The sequence below is a fragment of the Zootoca vivipara genome, chromosome 5 (genome assembly GCF_965207765.1).
Source record: "Zootoca vivipara chromosome 5, rZooViv2.hap1.1, whole genome shotgun sequence".
Classification (NCBI taxonomy): domain Eukaryota; kingdom Metazoa; phylum Chordata; class Lepidosauria; order Squamata; family Lacertidae; genus Zootoca; species Zootoca vivipara.
The window spans coordinates 93,450,254-93,469,444 of NC_142588.1; the positions used below are offsets into that span (position 1 = coordinate 93,450,254).

General features: G+C 48.8%; 1 protein-coding gene across 1 annotated transcript in view; it reads right to left on the reverse strand.

The window, feature by feature from the left end:
- Positions 1-10,051: 10,051 nt before the first annotated feature.
- Positions 10,052-19,191, reverse strand: part of ZDHHC19 (zDHHC palmitoyltransferase 19) — a 15,275-nt gene continuing 6,135 nt past the window's right edge. The window contains exons 4-9 of the mRNA XM_088669323.1: positions 18,976-19,148; positions 16,572-16,677; positions 16,218-16,288; positions 13,024-13,273; positions 11,240-11,300; positions 10,052-10,266 (exon numbers count right to left, since the gene is read on the reverse strand). Coding sequence (XP_088525449.1) covers positions 10,136-10,266; positions 11,240-11,300; positions 13,024-13,273; positions 16,218-16,288; positions 16,572-16,677; positions 18,976-19,148 — 792 coding nt within the window. The 3' untranslated portion in view covers positions 10,052-10,135. The remainder of the gene's footprint in view (positions 10,267-11,239; positions 11,301-13,023; positions 13,274-16,217; positions 16,289-16,571; positions 16,678-18,975; positions 19,149-19,191) is intronic.

The window sequence follows — 19,191 nt, forward strand, 5'->3', positions numbered from 1 at the left end:
CACAGCCCTGACTCTTTCCTTGGCAACCCATGAGGCCACTCTCACCTACCAGTCTTGCTCCCCAATGCTGTATTCATCATTTCTATCTAAGGCTGCCATTCCCAACTCCTTCCACTGAGTGCTCATGAATAATCTCTCCCCCCCCCCTTAGTAGTTCCCTATAATTTGAACAATAAGAAGCCAAAGTTGTTGTCTGTGTCTGTCTTACCCATCCTGGTTAGTTGAGCCAAATTCTTGTTCGCTTGCCTGCACTCATGATCATACCAGCCCAATTTTCCAGAAATCTCGCTGGATGAGTGACCCGGTTTAGTTAAAAGCGGTTTTAGGGCACTAGGAGAAGGGGACGACAGAGGACAAGATGGTTGGACAGTGTTCTCGAAGCTACGAACATGAGTTTGACCAAACTGCGGGAGGCAGTGCAAGACAGGAGTGCCTGGCGTGCTCTGGTCCATGGGGTCACGAAGAGTCAGACACGACTAAACGACTAAACAACAACAGATCTGCAAAGATGGACACAGTGCCTTCAACAGGTTCTAGATGTCCGTTAATTATTTTTCTGACGCACATTCTAGCAGTGTTTCCTGCTTGGCAGGGGGTTGGACTGGATGGCCCTTGTGGTCTCTTCCAACTCTATGATTCTATGAAAGCAGCTCAAAGTCGGCTTGAATTGAGCGTTCAACCAAGGGGGACCACTTTAAGCATTTGTCCGTAATTATTGTTCCCTCTGCAAAATCATTTGATGGGATGGGCAATTGAGGGCCTAAGAGGGAAATGGATGGGGCCAGGGGGGGGGGGGTGGTAGGTAAGTGATGCTGCTTTCATTTATTATGGTCAAAATTTCCCAGCAGTCCAGGTACCTGTTTTGCAAGTGGATTTACACTTCCAGAACAGCGCGGTGGGGAATGACACTTGGAAATAATGTTGTGGAAGGAAACTGATCATGGGAGAAGAAGGATTAGACAAATTCATGGAGAAGAGAGCTATCGTTGCCAGGATGGCTCTGCCCTGCCTCCACACTTGCTGACAACAACACTTTCCAAGTACTAGTTGTTGAAAACCACAGGAAGGGAGAGTTGTGCTTGTGCTCGAATCCTGCTTGCAGGTTTCCTATAATAGTCATCTGCTTGGCCACTGGGCGAACAGGATGCTGAACCGGGTGGTCTATGGGCCTGATCCAGTGGGCTCCTCATATCTTCTTAATTAAGTGCCCCCTTTCTCCACACCCACCCTGCTCCTCCATTTGAAATCCCAGTGCCCCAGAAATGCTGTTTTTCATTTTAAAACAGACCTCCTAGAACTTCATCGCCCACGTTTGTGCCTAAAGTGGAACCTCCCCACATTTTTCGTATTTGGCCTCCCAGTGTGGCAAAGCGTATGCACTTTTTTTTGGGGGGGGGGGTTAACCAAAGCAGAAGACCATTTGCTGGTTTTTTGTTTTTTTTATTCCACCAGTCAGAAAGCCAGCAATAACAGCCTTCCTCTGGACATAATATTTGAAGTGGCAACAGGAGAAAGGCTCCCTTGTGTTTTAAAATATAAGGCCCCTTTGGTTAGAGGCTTAGCATTCGCTCAGCAGAATTCCAGGTGTTTAAAGTTTATGAAAACAAAGACTGCCCGTTAGTGAAATATTTCCATTAAAGCAGTATTCTTCAGCCTTTTCAGACCCGGAACCCACCTTTAAATGCAAGCAGGCATTTGGGAGACCAGTTTCTTAATTTTAATTTTTTTTTAAAACCACATATTTGTACAATGGTAGGTGCTGCTATGGCTCCACATCTTAGATCAGGTTACGGCTTGCTAGTGGATCCTCTTGTCCCTGCAAGTTAGAGACTAAAGCATTCAAGGTATGCTTGGCCCTAGCCAGCTGGGTGGCATCAGATGCAGGAGGGCACACCCGACTGTGCCCCTAATTCCTACTCCTTTGGACTTCTACTCCTTGCCCCTTTGGGATATAATAATAATAATAATAATAATAATAATAATAATAATAATAATTTATTATTTGTACCCCGCCCATCCGGCTGGGTTTCCCCAGCCACTCTGGGCGGCTTCCAACAAAGATTAAAATACATTAAAATGCCATACATTAAAAACTTCCCTAAACACTGCGAGAAGCAAAGCTACAGGGAACCAGGCAGAGGGCCTTCTCGGTAGTGGCACCCGCCCTGTGGAACGCCCTCCCACCAGATGTCAAAAAGAAAAATAGCTACCAGACCTTTAGAGGACACCTGAAGACAGCCCTGTTTAGGGAGGCTTTTAATGTTTAATCGATTATTTTATTTCATTTTTCTGTTGGAAGCCGCCCAGAGTTTTATTATTATTAACAGGGCTGCCTTCAGGTGTTGTCTAAATGTCAGGTAGTTGTTTATCTCTTTGACATCTGAAGGGAGGGCATTCCACAGGGCGGGCGCCACCACCGAGAAGGCCCTCTGCCTGGTTCCCTGTAGCTTTGCTTCTCGCAGTGAGGGAACTGCCAGAAGGCCCTCGGCACTGGACCTCAGTGTCCGGGCAGAACGATGGGGGACTCTTCACAAGCCTCACCCCCTCCTGCCTCCGCTTTGCATTTATTTATTTATTTATTTAAAAAATACTTAATATATCAAAGCGGTTTATAGTGACCAGTTTATACATCAAACTGTACCATAAAAACTATATTTAATCAGTTAAAAGCAGGCATCAATTACCCATCGTTGTCAGGGACTAGCAAGATGCTGTCGAGTGTGCCCCCGTGGAAGGGGGTCTTGGGTCTGACTCGGTGGAGGGAGGTCAGTGAACTGTACCACCCAGGAGGTGAGATTTGGAGGCAGGAGAAATTTCAGAGCTGGAGGGTGGAGCAGAGGATGGTTTGGAAGAAGAGGAGGGAGAGGCAGGCCAGGCAAGGGAAGGGCCTCTCCTGTACCACTGTCTTCCAGATCCAACCTGGGAGTCATAGTTCAGCCTGGGCACTGAGATCCAGCACTAAGGGTCTTCTACTGATCCCCTCACTGCGAGAAGCAAAGTTACAGGGAACCAGGCAGAGGGCCTTCTCGGTGGTGGCGCCCGCCCTGTGGAACGCCTTCCCATCAGATGTCAAAAAAATAAACAACTACCTGATTTTTAGAAGACATCTGAAGGCAGCCCTGTTTAGGGGAGTTTTTAATAGTACCCCAGCCAGATGGACAGGGTATAACTAAATAAATTAAATTAAATCATTCAGGAGGGGGTTGAAGGGGGCTGAGCAGAGGATGCTTCCACGCAGGTGTAGTCTCCGGCTGTGCGTGCCCCACCTGTCCGGGAAAGGTGCATAAAGTGGAGGGGGCGTGGTCCTGTTGCTGCAACTGCGCCACAGAGCGCAGACCTGGGATTAGCTGCCTAGATGCCAGCTTGGTTTGCGTAGGTCTCCAGGGTTGTAGAAGCCACTGTGTTACCTTTGACAATAAAGAGTTTAACTATCTGCTGTGTGCCTTCCTTGCTGTGAGCATTGCCCTTGACAATTCTGGGCAGATGCGTCCTTTATTCCCTGCCTTGGCCTGGCAGAATAGAAAGGTTTTCATCTGAGTCGTAGAATTGTAGAGTCAGAAGGGACCCATCTTCAGATATCGGAAGGGCTGTCTCATGGAAGATGTTCATTGATGCTCCAGAGGGGCGGACCCAAACCAATGAGTTCTTAATGAGAAGAAAGGAGATTCCGACTAAACAATAGAAAGAGCATTCTGACAGTAAGAGCCATTCAACTGTGGAACGGACTCTCTCAGAAGTTGGTGGACTCTCCTTCAATGGAGGCTTTTGAGCAGAGGTTGGATGCGAGATCTGTTGTGTATGATCTAGTTGAGATTCCTGCCTTGCAGGGGGCTGGACTAGATCATAGAATCATAGAATCGTAGAGTTGGAAGAGACCACAAGCGCCATCCAGTCCAACCCCCTGACAAGCAGGAAACACCATCAAAGCATTCTTGACATATGCCTGTCAAGCCTCTGCTTAAAGACCTCCAAAGAAGGAGACTCCACCACACTCCTTGGTAGCAAATTCCACTGCCGAACAGCTCTTACTGTCAGGAAGATGACCCTTCCAAATCGACAATTCTAAGTTTCTATGAAACAGGGTCTTCTTGACAAGTGAATGGGGTGCAGCCAAGGGCGATGGCAAGAATACCTTGGACTGGGTGCTGGTTTCTAAGGTGCAGGCTTAAGAAAGAATCCAGCACATCTGGACTGCGTGGGGGGGGGGAGGTCAGCACTGCTCAACAGCACAGTCTCTGTCTCCAACGCTCAAGGCACCCAGATGAGCCTGCTGTGTTCCTAAAATACAGCGGTCTGAAAAGTTTCCATGAAGTGGTTTAGTCTCCACCACCTCGTGCAAAAAGAAAAAGAAAAAAGGAAGCGGTTTAGAACCTGCCAGATATTTCCTCTCTGATTCTCCCTGATTCAGTGGTCACACCTCAGCTTGTAATATCCCTGACATGTTCATTAGCGCTCGGTCAATGATTGGGCTCTGCTACTTTGATCCTTTAAACTGTAGAGGCCAAGGGTTGAACCCGGGACCTTCTGCATGCAATGCATCTGCTCTGTCATGCTCCCTCCCTTATATTTAAAGGGCCTAGCAAGCCCAAGTCCAGGGGTTCCTGGTCCATTTCCCCCATGGAACGCTTGACAATCGCAGGCAGACATAGAATCAGAAAACAAGCTTGCTCCCTCTTTCATATGACAGCCCTTCAGATGTTTGAAGATGGCTATTGCGCTAAACATACCCAATTCCCTCAACCGTTCCTCATCAGGCTTGGTTTCCAGACCCTTGATCATCTTGGTTGCCCTCTTCTGTACACCTTCAAGCTTGTCAACATCCTTCCTAAATTGTGGTGCCCAGAGCTGGACACAGGACTCCAGGTGTGGTCTGACCGAGGCAGAATAGTGGGGGACAATTACTTCCCTTGATCTCTGGACACTATAGTTCTGCTGATGCAGCCTAGAATTGCATTAGCTTTTTTGTTGTTGCTGCATCACACTGTTGACTCATGCTTAAGCTTGTGGTCTTGGGAGACCACCTAATTCCCCCCCCCTGCCTCCTGTAGTAATTGCGCTGTGCTAGACACTGTTGTGTTTTGAACTGTCTTTTTACAGACAAGCCAAAGATCACCTGAGTGCAGCTCGCAGACCACTGGTCCACAGGCCTCCCCTTCCCTCTGCTCCCTCAACATTTAGAAAGACCAGAAGAGGACTGATTTCTAATTATTCCTCATTGTGCCTTGGAACGTAGAGCTGCCTTATGCAGAGTTAGACCTTTGGTACGCCCCAGCATTGTCTATTGTGACTGGCAGTTGGTGCTACAGGGTTTCAAACAGGTGTATTTCCAGGCCCTGTTTGAAGATGCTGAGGCTTGAACCCGGGACCTTTGCATGCAATGCATGTGTTCTACTACTAAGTGTCAGAACCAGGTGCCAGGAGCAGGTCAGCAATAACTCACACGGCTTCAGTGAAATCTTTCTCCAAAGACGCAAGACAGCTCAGGCCGCCAGGCCTAGAGGGCACAAGAACTATTCCCAGTAGATCTTGCCGCAATGGGGCAGCTATGGGGACTGAAGGTCCCTGCCTCCCCACACTTGTCTAAGCCTCCTCTTCCCCTGGGTCCTTCCCAAGCAATCTGAGACTTCATTGACTTTTCTGTCTCTGCCCTACCCTCTCCTGGTCCTGGGTGACCAGCGGGGCAGAAGAGCTGGTTGCAGCAGGAGGGAGAGACCCCCTGGCTTCTCTCTGCCTTTTGGACTCCCTTCCTCTCCAGCCTCTGCTTCTGCTTCTTGACTGCTCTCTTCCCCAGCCTTCCTCCCTTGGGGGTTCCCCAGTTGGTGCCCCCCACACCTCCTCCGCTTCCAGCCAGTCCATGACAATAAACTCTAGGCCTTGCAATGGTGCAGAAAAGGGCAACCAGAATGATTAGAGGATGGAGCCTTTTTGCGAGGAAGAACCAGTTTGCTTTTATCCTCCTCCCTCCCAAGCCCTTTCCTTTTGTGTCGTGTCTTTTACATTGTAAGCCTGACAGTTGGGACCGTCTTTGTAGCACAAGGCTTAGGAAGCATTTATTTATTCAGTTGAAGAGTTAGCTAAAAGAAACAACAAATCATCGAATGAATTTTCCCTACAATGAAAGGGTAAAATGTCTGCATGTTTCAGGGGCTAAGTGAGGGACATGATGGTTCATTATTGAATTAAATAATTTAATTTTTAATTTAATTTAATTTGATTTAATATTGGAGAGAGAAAAGGAAATGGGATTCTCACGATTCCACGGAAAGAGGGATTGATTGTAAAAACCACTCTGGCAAGGGCTCAGCTCATATCTTCTGGAGTAAACAGTTTTCAAGGATGGCACCAGACACGGGACAGTTAGCAAATCTGTCTGCGAACCAGTGGTCACTCGCTGCCCACTGAGCTATCACTGCCAGGTGCCTTGGAAACAAACAGAATCACTTTCCAGCTCACAGACCCAGCTTGGTTTGAGTGTCAGGGCTTGTTGCTGCAGCAGCACTGGCTGGACTCACAGAGACCGGCCCTCTGAGCATGTACTGAGCTCAGCACACGGAAACAAAGGGGAAGATGCAGCAGGAGGTGGAAGAGAGGAGCCAGGTGGGCCTCCTCCTTCCTACCCATTACGACAGGCATCCCCAAACTTCGGCCCTCCAGATGTTTTGGACTACAATTCCCATCATCCCTGACCACTGGTCCTGTTAGCTAGGGATCATGGGAGTTGCAGGCCAAAACATCTGGAGGGCCGCAGTTTGGGGATGCCTGCATTGCAACTACCCGGTACATCTTTCAGCAAGGTGAGGGCTTATTGCAGGGGTAGCCAACATGATGCTCTCCAAATGGTCATCCTATATAATAATATGCAAGTGTCTCTGCGTCCAGTCCCTGTGTCCCTGTGTCCGCGCTACTGTGCATGTGCCCCACAGACACAGGGATTGGACGCAGAGACTTGACGCACACACACACACGCACGCTCTCCCCACCCCTCTGCCCAGCATTTCCCTCGCAGTCCTCAGAAGAATCGCGGCCTTCTCCTGGGCGCCCGCTGGCCAGCTGGGCTCAGCGGAGCACCTCGACAAAGCGGCGGCCGTGGGAGGGGCCAGCCGGCTCCCTCACGTGCCGCCGCCGAAAAATGTTCTAGCGCCCGTTTAGTAAACGGGCTGAATGACACTAGTAGAATCATAGAGTTGGAAAAGTCCCCGAGGCTCAACTTCCTGCAATGCAGGAATCTCGACTAGATCATACATGACGGGTGACCATCCAACATCTGCTTAAAAACCTCAAAGGAAGGAGAGTGCGCCACCTTCCGAGGGAGTCCATTCCATTGCCAAACAGCTCTTATCGCCATGAAGTTCTTCCGGATGTTTAGCTTGAATCTCATCCCTTGCCATTTGAATCCATTATTAGTTCAGGTCCCACCAGCCCAGCTGGAGCAGCAAAAAGAACAAGCTAGCTCCATCTTCCACGTGACAGCGCTTTGGATATTTTAAGATGGCCCTGATATCTCCTCTCAGTCTTTCCTTTCCCAGGAGAAACATACCTAAATCTCTCACCTTCCACCTTGTTCAATATCCTTCTTAAACTGTGGCACCAAGAACTGGACACAGTATTCCAGGTGTGGTCTGACCAAGGCAGAATAGAGTGGGACTGTATTACTTCCCTTGATCGAGACACTATACTTTTGTTGGTGCATGGCTGTGGACTCCTGTTAAAAGCTTGCGGTCTACTAAGGCCCCTTGATCCTTTTTTCACATGTTGGGAAAGGCTGAATGAGTCGTCCTCAAATATCTAAACAGCTGTCACAGGAAGAGGGAGCAAGCTTGTTTTCTCCTGCTCCCAGAGGGTAGGACCCGAACCAATGGATTCAAGTGACAAGGAAGGAGGTTCCACCGGGAAGGACTTCCGGGAAGTAAGAGCTGTTTGGCAGTATAACGAACTCTCTCGGGAGGTGGTGGACTCTTTGAAGCAGAGGTTGGGTGGCCATCTGTCATGGATGCTTTAGCTGAGATTCCTGCATTGCAAGGGGGTTGGACTAGATGACCCCTGGGGTCCCTTCCAACTCTACAATTCTATTCTTATTCTAGTGTGCATGTGGGTGTTGCAATTTCAAAGATGCACCCCTGAGCTTCATGTAGTACTGTACTACCTGGCCCTGCTCCATCAACAAACTAGCCTCTGGCAAGGGTTTAGTTCATATCTTTCGGAGGATGGCGCCAGACACAGGACAGATAACCAGATTTGTTTGGGACTTGGTGGGTGTGTTGCTCCCTGCCCACAGACCTACCCTAGCCTGGCGCCTTAGAAACAAACAGAATCCGTCTCCAGGGCACTGACCCAGCTTGGTTTTGATGTCAGGTCTTGCAAAAGAACATACGAAGAGCCAGCTGGATCAGGCCAATAGTCCATCTAGTCCAGCATCCTGCTCTCACCAGAGGCGTGTCGGGCACGAGGGCAACAACACTCTTCCCTCCTGCAATACCCAGCATGCATAGATAGAATAATAGAATTGGAAGGACCACGAGGGTCATCCAATCCAACCCCCTATAATGCAGGAATCCTTTTGCCCAACATGGGGCTTGAACCTGCAACCCTGAGATTAAGAGTCTTGTGCTCTACGGACTGAGCTATGTCGCTGGTAAAGGGGGCAGTCCTAAAAGCATGGAAAGCCAGAGCAAGTTACACCTTTAAGCCAGCATGCACCCGATCCAAACTCAAGAGCATGGCTACACAAACCTTGAAAACACAATAGAAAAATTCCTTCCAGTAGCACCTTAGAGACCAACTAAGTTTGCCATTGGTATGAGCTTTCGTGTGCATGCACACTTCTTCAGATAACACGAAAGCTCATACCAATGACAAACTTAGTTGGTCTCTAAGGTGCTACTGGAAGGATTTTTTAAAATTTTGTTTCAACTACGGCTGACCAACACGGCTACCTACCTGTAACTTGAAAACACAGTTTGACTTAAACCACCCTTTTTGCTGTCTTAACTCGCATCAGGTTAAGGAGCCTCGTGACTGACCTAAACAGGCTTAGGATTTGTAACCTCCCAAACATCCAATATTTATAAAATCTGAAACAGAGATGGAGGCATCAGAAATAAACATTAGAGCCGCAATTCATTGTGCAAAGACCTCCTGAAATAGAACGCTCTTAACCTGGCGCCTGAAATATAGCAGGGCCAGTACCTGGCTGCAGAGTTCCATAGTATTGAGCCCACAACACTGAATGAACAAAAACAAACAAACAAACCTGGGTGTGAAGGGATTCTTAGTAATGATTTAGCAACTGTGCCTAGTTAGAGGTAGACTATGGACCCAGAAAAGGGAGCTGGTAGCAGAACAGGAAACAGAGGAGTATTGCTGCCACCTAGAGGCACACCTAGAAATAACAATAAAAGTGCTCTGGGAACAAGGCTAGGTAAGTCTTACCTGTAAGCACAAGAAAATGACTAGCTCCCCTGGCCTGACGGTCCCCTTGGGCCATCTACCCAGAGCTGCAAACAAGTATGAGGTTGTTCACTGTGCAGGGGAAGCCATACAGAGTCAGACCAGAAGCGAAGTTACAGGGAACCAGGCAGAGGGCCTTCTCGGTGGTAGCGCCCGCCCTGTGGAACGCCCTCCCATTAGATGTCAAGGAAATAAACAACTATCTGACTTTTAGAAGACATTTGAAGGCAGCCCTGTTTAGGGAAGTTTTTAATGGTTGATGCTTTATTGTGTTTTTAATATTTTGTTGGGAGCCACCCAGAGGGGAAAAAAGAATTCAGTGTAGAAAAGAACTGAGCTTCCGGACCACATTTATTTGCCCTGCTCAGTTTTGATTCCCAGATAAACAAACCATATTTGACAGCGGGGCTCAGCCAAAACAAAATGTGACGTCTCTTTCAGGTGAGTTTGTGGCACAAGAGTTTGGCGTCACCCCAAACATTTGCCCCCTTTCCTCCTCCCACTCTCAAACCCACAAGCTGGTCTCCTGCAAGGGGTCATCTTAGCTCCCCTTGCAACCCCAACCTGAACAAACAAGAAATGAACGCACACGCAGGATGGCGACTTTACAAACGCTTTTATATCCAGTTTTCACTTCACAAAACTAGGTTCACTGGAATGAAAAGGAGAAAGGCCACAAGACCCGCCTTCAGATATCGGACACGGAGAGGAGGGTGGCCGTGGGAGAGGAAGCAGGTCGCCGGCTCCCGTGGATCTGGCATTTCCAGTGCAGGTCTGGGTCCGGATCCAGAAGCTCCACAGAATCCAGCATGTCGGGAACTGGCAGGGAAAGAAAAGCAGAGCCACTGAGGGGGCAAGAGCTGTGTATATTTCTGCTCCTGCCACAGCCCTGAATTTATTCCATGCCAAGTGAGGGCATTGCTGTTGGGGAGCATCTGTCTGTCTCGGGAGAGAATGGAGAAGTGTGCCTTTGGGGGTGAAGTCAAACTTTGGGAGTGATGGTTATAGCACTTGCTGTGACCGTAGAAGGTAAAAAGGTAAAGGTAAAGGACTCCTGGACGGTTAGGTCCTGTCAAAGGTGACTATGGGGTTACAGCGCTCATCTCGCTTTCAGGCCGAGGGAGCCAGTGTTTGTCCACAGACAGCTTTCTGGGTCATATGGCCAGCAGGACCAAACTGCTTCTAGTGCAACGGGACACCGTGACAGAAGCCAGAGCGCATGGAAACACTGTTTACCATCCTGCCACAGCAGTACCTATTTATCTACTTACACTGGTGTGCTTTTGAACTGCTAGATTGGCGGGAGCTGGGACAGAGCAACGGGAGCTCAATCCGTTGTGGGGATTTGAACCTCCGATCTTCTGATCAGCAAGCCCAAGAGGCTCAGTGGCTTAGACCACAGCAAACCAATTGCTGTAGCCATAGAGGCTCCAAGGAAGCTCTACAGAGACTCACCAGCTACGTATTTTGCCCAGGTCTGCAAGGAGTTTGGTCTTGCCACCTGCCTAATGAAGACCAACATCTTGGGTCAGGGCATCGACAGCACTCCATGCATCCACATGGGTGACCACATGCTTGTCAGTCGCTGTCTGGCCACAAACCCATCTATTCCACTTTCTCTATCCTGGTGGACTCACCTGCTCCCAGGAGGCAGACCCAGGGCCTGTCGGTCATAGGGTGAAGAAGGAATGGCTCGAGCGCTCTAGATCAGGGGTGGGGAATCCGTGGCTCTCCAGTAAACCACTGCAGAGGCTGGCTGGGATATGTCAGCCGCAGCAGGAGATCTACTCACTTGGGATTTCCACCATCCTCTCTTGGCTGTTCATTTGCCAGCTGGATTTCTTCTTGCCAAGCTGGAAGGAGAAGCATCACTGAATGGGAAGGGTTGCACAGCAATCTCTGTTTTCTGCTGGGCCTCCTTGATTTGTCCCTAGGCCCAGCAAAGTGGCTGCTACCTTGCTTGCCCTGTGCTTGGGTCAGAGAAGCACAGAACCCAAAGGACCGTCAAGACCTCAGGCCGTCTCCCATCCTGTCTACTGCAGCCTTTTGCAATTCCTGCGCTAGTGGAGGCTGACAGGAGGGAGATACCATTCAAAATAGCCAGAGGGCACCAGGTTGGGGTTAGGCAGGTCCACTCGCCAGGGCTCCTCCAGACAGCCTGTTCAGCATTCCTCCTGACCATCCTGTGGTCTTTGCATCAGTAACATTGAGGCCAGATTACTGTAATGTGTTATTTGTGAGGCTGCCCTTGGGCATGGTTTGGAAACTCCAGCTGGCGTGTTTTGTATACAAATTATTATTATTATTATTATTATTATTATTATTATTATTATTATTCTGCTCTTCATGCATAGATCTCAGGGCAGCAGCCAGATTGCGGATGAGGACATCTGGCTGAACACATTTGGCACCATTGTTAAAACAGCTGCACTGCTTGTTCCTCTACTACTACTTGGGACCCTCGTACCTACGGGACCGCCTCTCCTGGTATGCCCCGCGGAGGACCTTAAGGTCCACAAACAACAATATTCTGGAGATCCTGAGCCATAAGGTGGCAAGATTGGCCTCTACTAGGGCCAGGGCCTTTTCAGTATTGGCCCCAACTTGGTGGAACGCTCTTTCACAGGAGACCAGCGCCCTGTGGGATTTGTCATCTTTCCGCAGGGCCTGCAAGACAGAGCTGTTCCACCTGGCCTTTGGGTTGGACTTAGTCTGACCCCTGTGTTTTCCTCCCTCATGGCTTGGATTTATGGACTACTTATAATCAGGCTGCATTTAAATTTTTATTACTGTATTTTAATCTGTATTTTAATCAATTTCTTTTTATGTTTTATTGTAATTTTATTGGTGTGAGCCGCCCTGAGCCCGGTTTTGACTGGGGAGGGCGGGGTATAAATAAAATTATTATTATTATTATTATTATTATTATTATTATTATTATTATTACCAAGCCAGGTTCAAGGACCTTGTCTTAATTTACAAAACTCTGAACAACTTAGACCTCAAGGGATTGCCTGAACCTTCTACCCCAGCTCAATCACCTAAGGAAAATTAACAACAACAATCTTAAGCTTTCCAAAATAACAATAGACTAAAAACAAATTAAAACTTTGCACCAGCTTCCTAAACATCTGGGTAGGCTTGTCTAAATAAGAACGTTTTTAGCAGGCACCGAAAAGAGCACAGTGAAGGCGCACGACTGATATCAATAGGCAGGGAGTTCCAAAGGCTAGGCCAGGCACCCCCAAACTTGGCCCTCCAGTTGTTCTGGAGGGCCGAGTTTGGGGATGCCTGGGCTAGGTGCTGCCACACTACAAGTTTGAGTTCTTACGAATGTGAAACAGGTGCTATGTGGCACCTGAAAGCTCCACTGAAATATATGGGGTAAAGCAATCTCTTAGGTCAGGCTTCCGCAACCTCAGCCCTCCAGATGTTTGCGGAAGCCTGTATAAGGTGAACTGGTCCCAAGTTGTTAAGGGACACGCAATGGGTCCCTATTCCACATCAAACTGAGGTGCAGACGGGCCCATGCCTCAGGCAAAAGGCCTGAGGCATATCTTCCCACCCCCTGCTCACCTGCTTCTCTGGCTTTTCCACCGACGCTCCTCCCAGCCTGGGACCCTCTCGGTGCAGAAGGCTCCCAACGGCGGACAGGAAGTGGCGCCAAGCCTTGAGCACCTTCTGCTGGCGGGACAGGTCTTGGGAGCAGCTGTGAGGGCAGGAGCCGGGGACGGCCGAACCAGTGGTGGAGACCCAGGGGACGTGGCAGAGCTCGGCGGCCTCGGCGGCCCCCAGGGCCATCGCTGTGGAGGACCTCACTCTGTACCTGCAAGAAGAGCAGGAAAGGAGGGCGGTGCAGAGATGAAACTGGGTTGTATGGCGGGAGGGACTATTTTCTGACTTGAGAGCTCTTCCAGGCAGTCTCCCTGCTTGCTTGCACAAAGCTTGTGTGAAGGAGGTTAGAACGCACCCGGTATTTACTGAGCACTTCTTCTGAAATTCAGCCTCTGCAGAGTGCACCACACTGCTTCCGCCTCCTCCATGCCAGCCCACTCCTCCATGCCTGCCCGCTCTCACTTGTGGGGTGCCTCAGGGCTCCGTCCTCTCCCCCATGCTTTTAAACATCTACATGCAGCTGTCATTGTCCAGGAGAGGTTGTAGATCTCTGATGATGCGTTGTACTGTTTTAACTTGGAAGCTGTATGTGATAACTAGTGGTGTTCTGTTATTTTCTTTTTTGGGTCTGTCTTGCAGCAGGTTCTCTCTAGGTATCAGTCTGGCTCTGTTGATCTGTTGTTTAACTTCATCAGGTGGATATTTTAGTTCTAAAAAGGTTTGCTGTAGATCTCTTAGGTGAGATTCTCTGTCTGTAGAGTTGGAACAGATGCAGTTGTAACGTAGGGCCTGGCTGTATACGATGGATTGTTTGGTATGTTTGGGATGGTAGCTAGAAGCATGTAGATATGTTTGTCGGTCAGTTGGTTTTCGGTATAAGGTGGTGTCTATACGTCCATAAACTGTGTTTATTGAAGACAATCTTACTCGGCTACGAGTGATTGCCAAAGAAGAAGAAGAAGAAGAAGAAGAAGAAGAAGAAGAAGAAGAAGAAGAAGAAGAAGAAGAAGAAGAAGAAGAAGAAGAAGAAGAAGAAGAAGATCCCACATGTTTCTGTCCTCATCACAAAACGTCTGATTTGGGGTGGGTGAGTGCTGTTGCACAAAATCTCCCAATCCACTTTAGTTGTGCCACTTGAACTTGTGATCGGATACCATTCTAAAATAGTGACAGCCTGGAATCACCCTTGTAATTGAAAGCCGGTGTGGTATAGTGGTTAGGGTGTCAGACTAGGACCTGGGAAACTGGGGTTCAAATCCCCACTCAGCCATAAAGCTGACTGGCTGACCATGAGCCAGTCATTCTCTCTCAGCATAACCTACAACGCAGGTTTGTTGTGTGGATGAAACAACGGGAGGACCTTTAGCTGCTTGGAGGTGCATTGGGAATTATAGTACATGCCCCGATAGGTAGCCTACATGTGAGGAGATGTGAAAAGAGTGTATGAAATTATATTGTAAGGAGAATCGGCTTAGTCAGACTGCATTGAGAATGTGTCAAGAATGTTTCTGCAGGGAAAACTCAGCCTCGGGCTAGCCTAATAGAGAGTTAGGCACCCTGTTCTTCTTGCAAGCGTCAGGCATCCAGCTCTGAAAATGCAGACATGCTTCTCTTCTGAGAATGCGACTTAGTTTCTCTGTAAGTGTAAAGCTAAGGCGAGGGAACCAGACCCTCCTAGTGTCCCTATTTTCCAGGGATAGTCCCAGATTTACAGAAGCCGTCCCGGTTTCTGATTTGATCCCGGAATGTCCTGCTTTTAATTAGGACGTCCCTATCTTCACTGGAAAAATGTTAGAGTTATATGACCTCCAAGCCAAGGAGATAAGAACTATACAACCTTTAGAAGACACCTGAAGGCAGCCCTGTATCGAGAAGTTTTTAATCTTTGATGTTTCATAGTGTTTTAATACTTTGTTGGAAGCCACCCAGAGTGGCTGAGACAACCCAGTCAGATGGGTGGCGTATAATAAAACTATTATTATTATTATTATTATTATTAAGTCACATTTTCACCATGCATGTTTTATTATGATTTTTAGATATGATGGAAGCTGCCCAGAATAGCTGGAGCAACTCAGTCAGAGAGGCGGGTTACAAATAAAACAAATTAATTAATTAATTATGGAACAGGGCATCCTTATTTTCATCGGAGAAATGTCGGAGGGTATGCTCCTCTAAGTATGTAATGTAAGGTCCACTTTTGTGGGTTCCCCAGCAGCAGCTGCTATAACCAAGGAAAGTTGCTGAAAACATTCCAGTGGTGTGGCTTTTGAAATCTGCTGCAGAGAGAAAGTGGGGTGTTGACGTACTAAATAAACAAGCAAACATATTCTCCTTTTATGCAAACACCCCTTGGAATCTCTGTTGGAGGGGCACATAGAAATGACTATACAGTGGTACCTTGGGTTACAAACACCTCGGGTTACAAACACTTCGGGTTACAAACTCCGCTAACCCAGAAGTAGCTAACTCAGGTTAAGAACTTTGCCCCAGGATGAGAACAGAAAGTGCAGCGGTGGCGGTGAGGCGGCAATGGGAGGCCCCATTAGCTAAAGTGGTACCTCAGGTTAAGAACGGTTTCAGGTTAAGAACAGACCTCCGGAACGAATTAAGTTCGTAACCAGAGGTACCACCACTGGCATCTTATCCATAGAGGCTAGTGCCGCGAGGTGCCAGGGTGCGAAGTTCTGGAGGGCACCAGGGAAGAGGTGGAGGCTGGATGTGGTGCCTCCCGGCATCAGCTTGCCGCCCTCGCCCGCCTCCGCCATGCCACGCCGAAGCACCACTGAGCCCGGAGCCTCCGTCTGCCGTGGCCACCGTGGCACGAACTGGCCAGCTGAGCCAGGAGGCACTGTGTCCAGCTCCCGCCTCTTCCCCGCCAGAGGAGCCTCCTCCAGCCCCACCAGGGAGTGCCTTCCTCCCTAAAAAACTCTGGGAAACGGGGGCGGGGGGGCGGGGGGAGCTTCGAACCACGGCACCGGATATGCTTAAGAGGGCCCTGGGTACCACTGTAAAAAAAGCAAGCAAGCAAGGAATGCGATTCCATCATCTGCCAGCTCAAGATTTCCCCTATCTGAATGGCAGCCCCTAACCCTCCACACCCGGAGGTCATCCCAGAGGAAGGATGGCTAAGCCCTGAGCCCTGAGTCACGCACTTGGTTCTGTGCCTCTTGCACCACCCCGAGTCGTGCCAGTTCAAGGCCAGAGGTTGCTTGAAGGACAGAGCCTGTGGAGAGAGATGAGGGAGGTCAGAGATGGAAAGGGAAGCAGCAGCAGCAGAAGCAACAACAGGCAGCCTCTGCTGGGCTTGGGGTCTCCAAGGTTGGGGACCCTGTCTTGGCTGCATGCGATGGTGCACAGCAGCACACACAGCTCTGGCCGCCAACCCTTTGGTGCTCTGCATCCCTGGGTGAACCTCTGAAGAACTCAGACCAGGTGGCTCCACTCACAAGGAGCAGTTTCTTTCCTCCCGCCTCAGCCATGTTTGCCCCTGCATCTGCACGCTGTACCTGGAATTTGCAGCTGTGATGAGCAGTTAAGATGTAGCTGATCTGGGTGCAAACTAGGAGGAGCAGAGGCACCAGGTAGAATGCTGTGGGGATGGTCACCAGCACTCTGGAAGCTCCAGAGTCAAGGAAGACGGACAGATGAAGACCAGGCTACAGTGACTGTGTGTGCAGAAGCGAAAGACCCCATGGAGAAGGGGCAAGAGGCCCAGCGGCTGACAGCCAGGATTGTAGAATCATAGAGTTGGAAGAGACCACAAGGGCCATCTAGTCCAACCCCCTGCCAAGCAGGAAACACCATCAAAGCATTCTTGACATATGCCTGTCAAGCCTCTGCTTAAAGACCTCCAAAGAAGGAGACTCCACCACACTCCTTGGCAGCAAATCCCACTGTTGAACAGCTCTTACTGTCAGGAAGTTCTTCCTAACGTTTAGGTGGAATCTTCTTTCTTGTAGTTTGAATCCATTTCTCTGTGTCCACTTCTCTGGAGCAGCAGAAAACAACCTTTCACCCTCCTCTATATGACATCCTTTTATATACAGTGGTACCTCTACTTACAAATTTAATGCATTCCGAACGCACATTCGTAAGTCGAAAAAAATTGTAAGTCGAATCCCATAGGAATACATTGGGAGAAAAAATCCGTAAGTAGAAGCAACCCTATCTAAAAATTCGTAAGTAGAAAAAATCCTATTTAAACCGCATCCAAGATGGCGGATGGAGCTCCATTCGTAAGTAGAAACATTCGTAAGTAGAGTTATTCGTAAGTAGAGGTACCACTGTATTTGAACATGGCTATCATATCACCCCTTAACCTTCTCTTCTCCAGGCTAAACATACCCAGCTCCCTAAGCCGTTCCTCATAAGGCATTGTTTCCAAGCCTTTGACCATTTTGGTTGCCCTCCTCTGGACACGTTCCAGCTTGTCAGTATCCTTCTTGAACTGTGGTGCCCAGAACTGGACACAGTGCTCCAGGTGAGGTCTGACCAGAGCAGGATACAGTGGTACTATTACTTCCCTTGATCTAGATGCTATACTCCTATTGATGCAGCCCAGAATTGCATTGGCCTTTTTAGCTGCTGCATCACACTGTTGACTCATGTCTAGTTTGTGGTCTACCAAGACTTGTACATAGGTGTGTGCTATGCAAAGGCAGGTTTTTGGGAAAGCCTTGCATTCCATTCAGTGGCTGTCCCTGAGGAGCCTCCAGGAATTGCAGCTGCTGGCTGAGAGCTCCTCTGGGCGGCTGACAGCCTGGGATAGTTGTCTGGTGGGAGGTCCTGGTGGGGTGGCTTCCTGAGAGATGGGAAATCTTTCAGGTAGTCGTCACAGCTTGGAGGACACACTTAAGTTTCCAAGCACAATTCCAGGTGTTGGTGTTGACCTTGAAAGCCCTAAACGGCCTCGGCCCAGTATACCTGAAGGAGCGTCTTCACCCCCCATTGTTCAGCCCAGACACTGGGGTCCAGCTCCAAGGGCCTTCTGACGGTACCCTCCCTGCGAGAAGCAAGGTTACAGGGAACCAGGTAGAGGGCCTTCTGAGTAGTGGCGCCCTCCCTGTGGAATGCCCTCCCTTCAGATGTCAAGGAGATAAAGAGCTACACAACTTTTAGAAGACATCTGAAGGCAGCCCTGTATCAGGAAGTTTTTAATGTTTGATGTTTTACAGTGTTTTAATACTTTGTTGGAAGCCGCTCAGGGTGGCTGGGACAACCCAGTCAAATGGGTGGCATATAATAAAACTATTATCATTCTTCTTCTTGTGCTCCTCCTCGAGAGGTCCGGAGGGTGGGAACACGAGAACAGGGCCTTCTCTGCAGTGGCTCCCCATTTGTGGAATGCTCTCCCCAGGGAAGGTTCTCCAGGCACCTTCATTATACACCTTTAGGCACCAGGCAAAAACGTTCCTTTTTAAACAGGCCTTTGGTTGATCTGATTTACATCCTATGCCCTTTTAAAATGTGTTTGTGTGTGTGTGTCTATTGTATTGTTTTTATTTTTATTATGTATTTTGTGGTTTTATATCTTGATTTTATTCTGTGAACCACCCTGAGACCCCCGGGTATAGGGTGGTATATAAATTCTAATAAAATAATAATAATAATGTCACATTTTCACCATACATTTAAGCACTAAAACTAATCATGGCTTCTCCTAAAAGATCCTGAGAGCTGCCATTTGTTAAGGGTGTTGAGAATTCTAAGACCTACAATTCTTGGAGTGGTTTAGTAATCAGTCCCTCTTTGAAGAGAATTGTAGTTCTGGGAGGGGAATCTGCGTCTCCTAACAGCTCCCAGCACCCTTAGCAAGCTACAGCCCCCAGGATTCTTTGGGAGAATCCGTGAGTGTTGAATGTGAATCGTAGCGTTACAGGAGAGGGAGGGGAATATCTCGCTGAAGGATACGTGCAGATTTTCTCCACGCTGAAAGCCTGCTGGGAGTTGAATGCCAGGTAGACCAGGCAGGAAGCCAGCACCGCAAGGTCGTAGCCGCTCAGGAAGACCACAAAGAAGATGAAGAAGCGGAGGTTGTGGCAGCCGATGCAGTTGTTGACCCACATGCAGTGGTGGTCGAATTCCTGCAGGTGGGGCCAGAGAGTTAGGACGTGGCCCTTTGGGGAA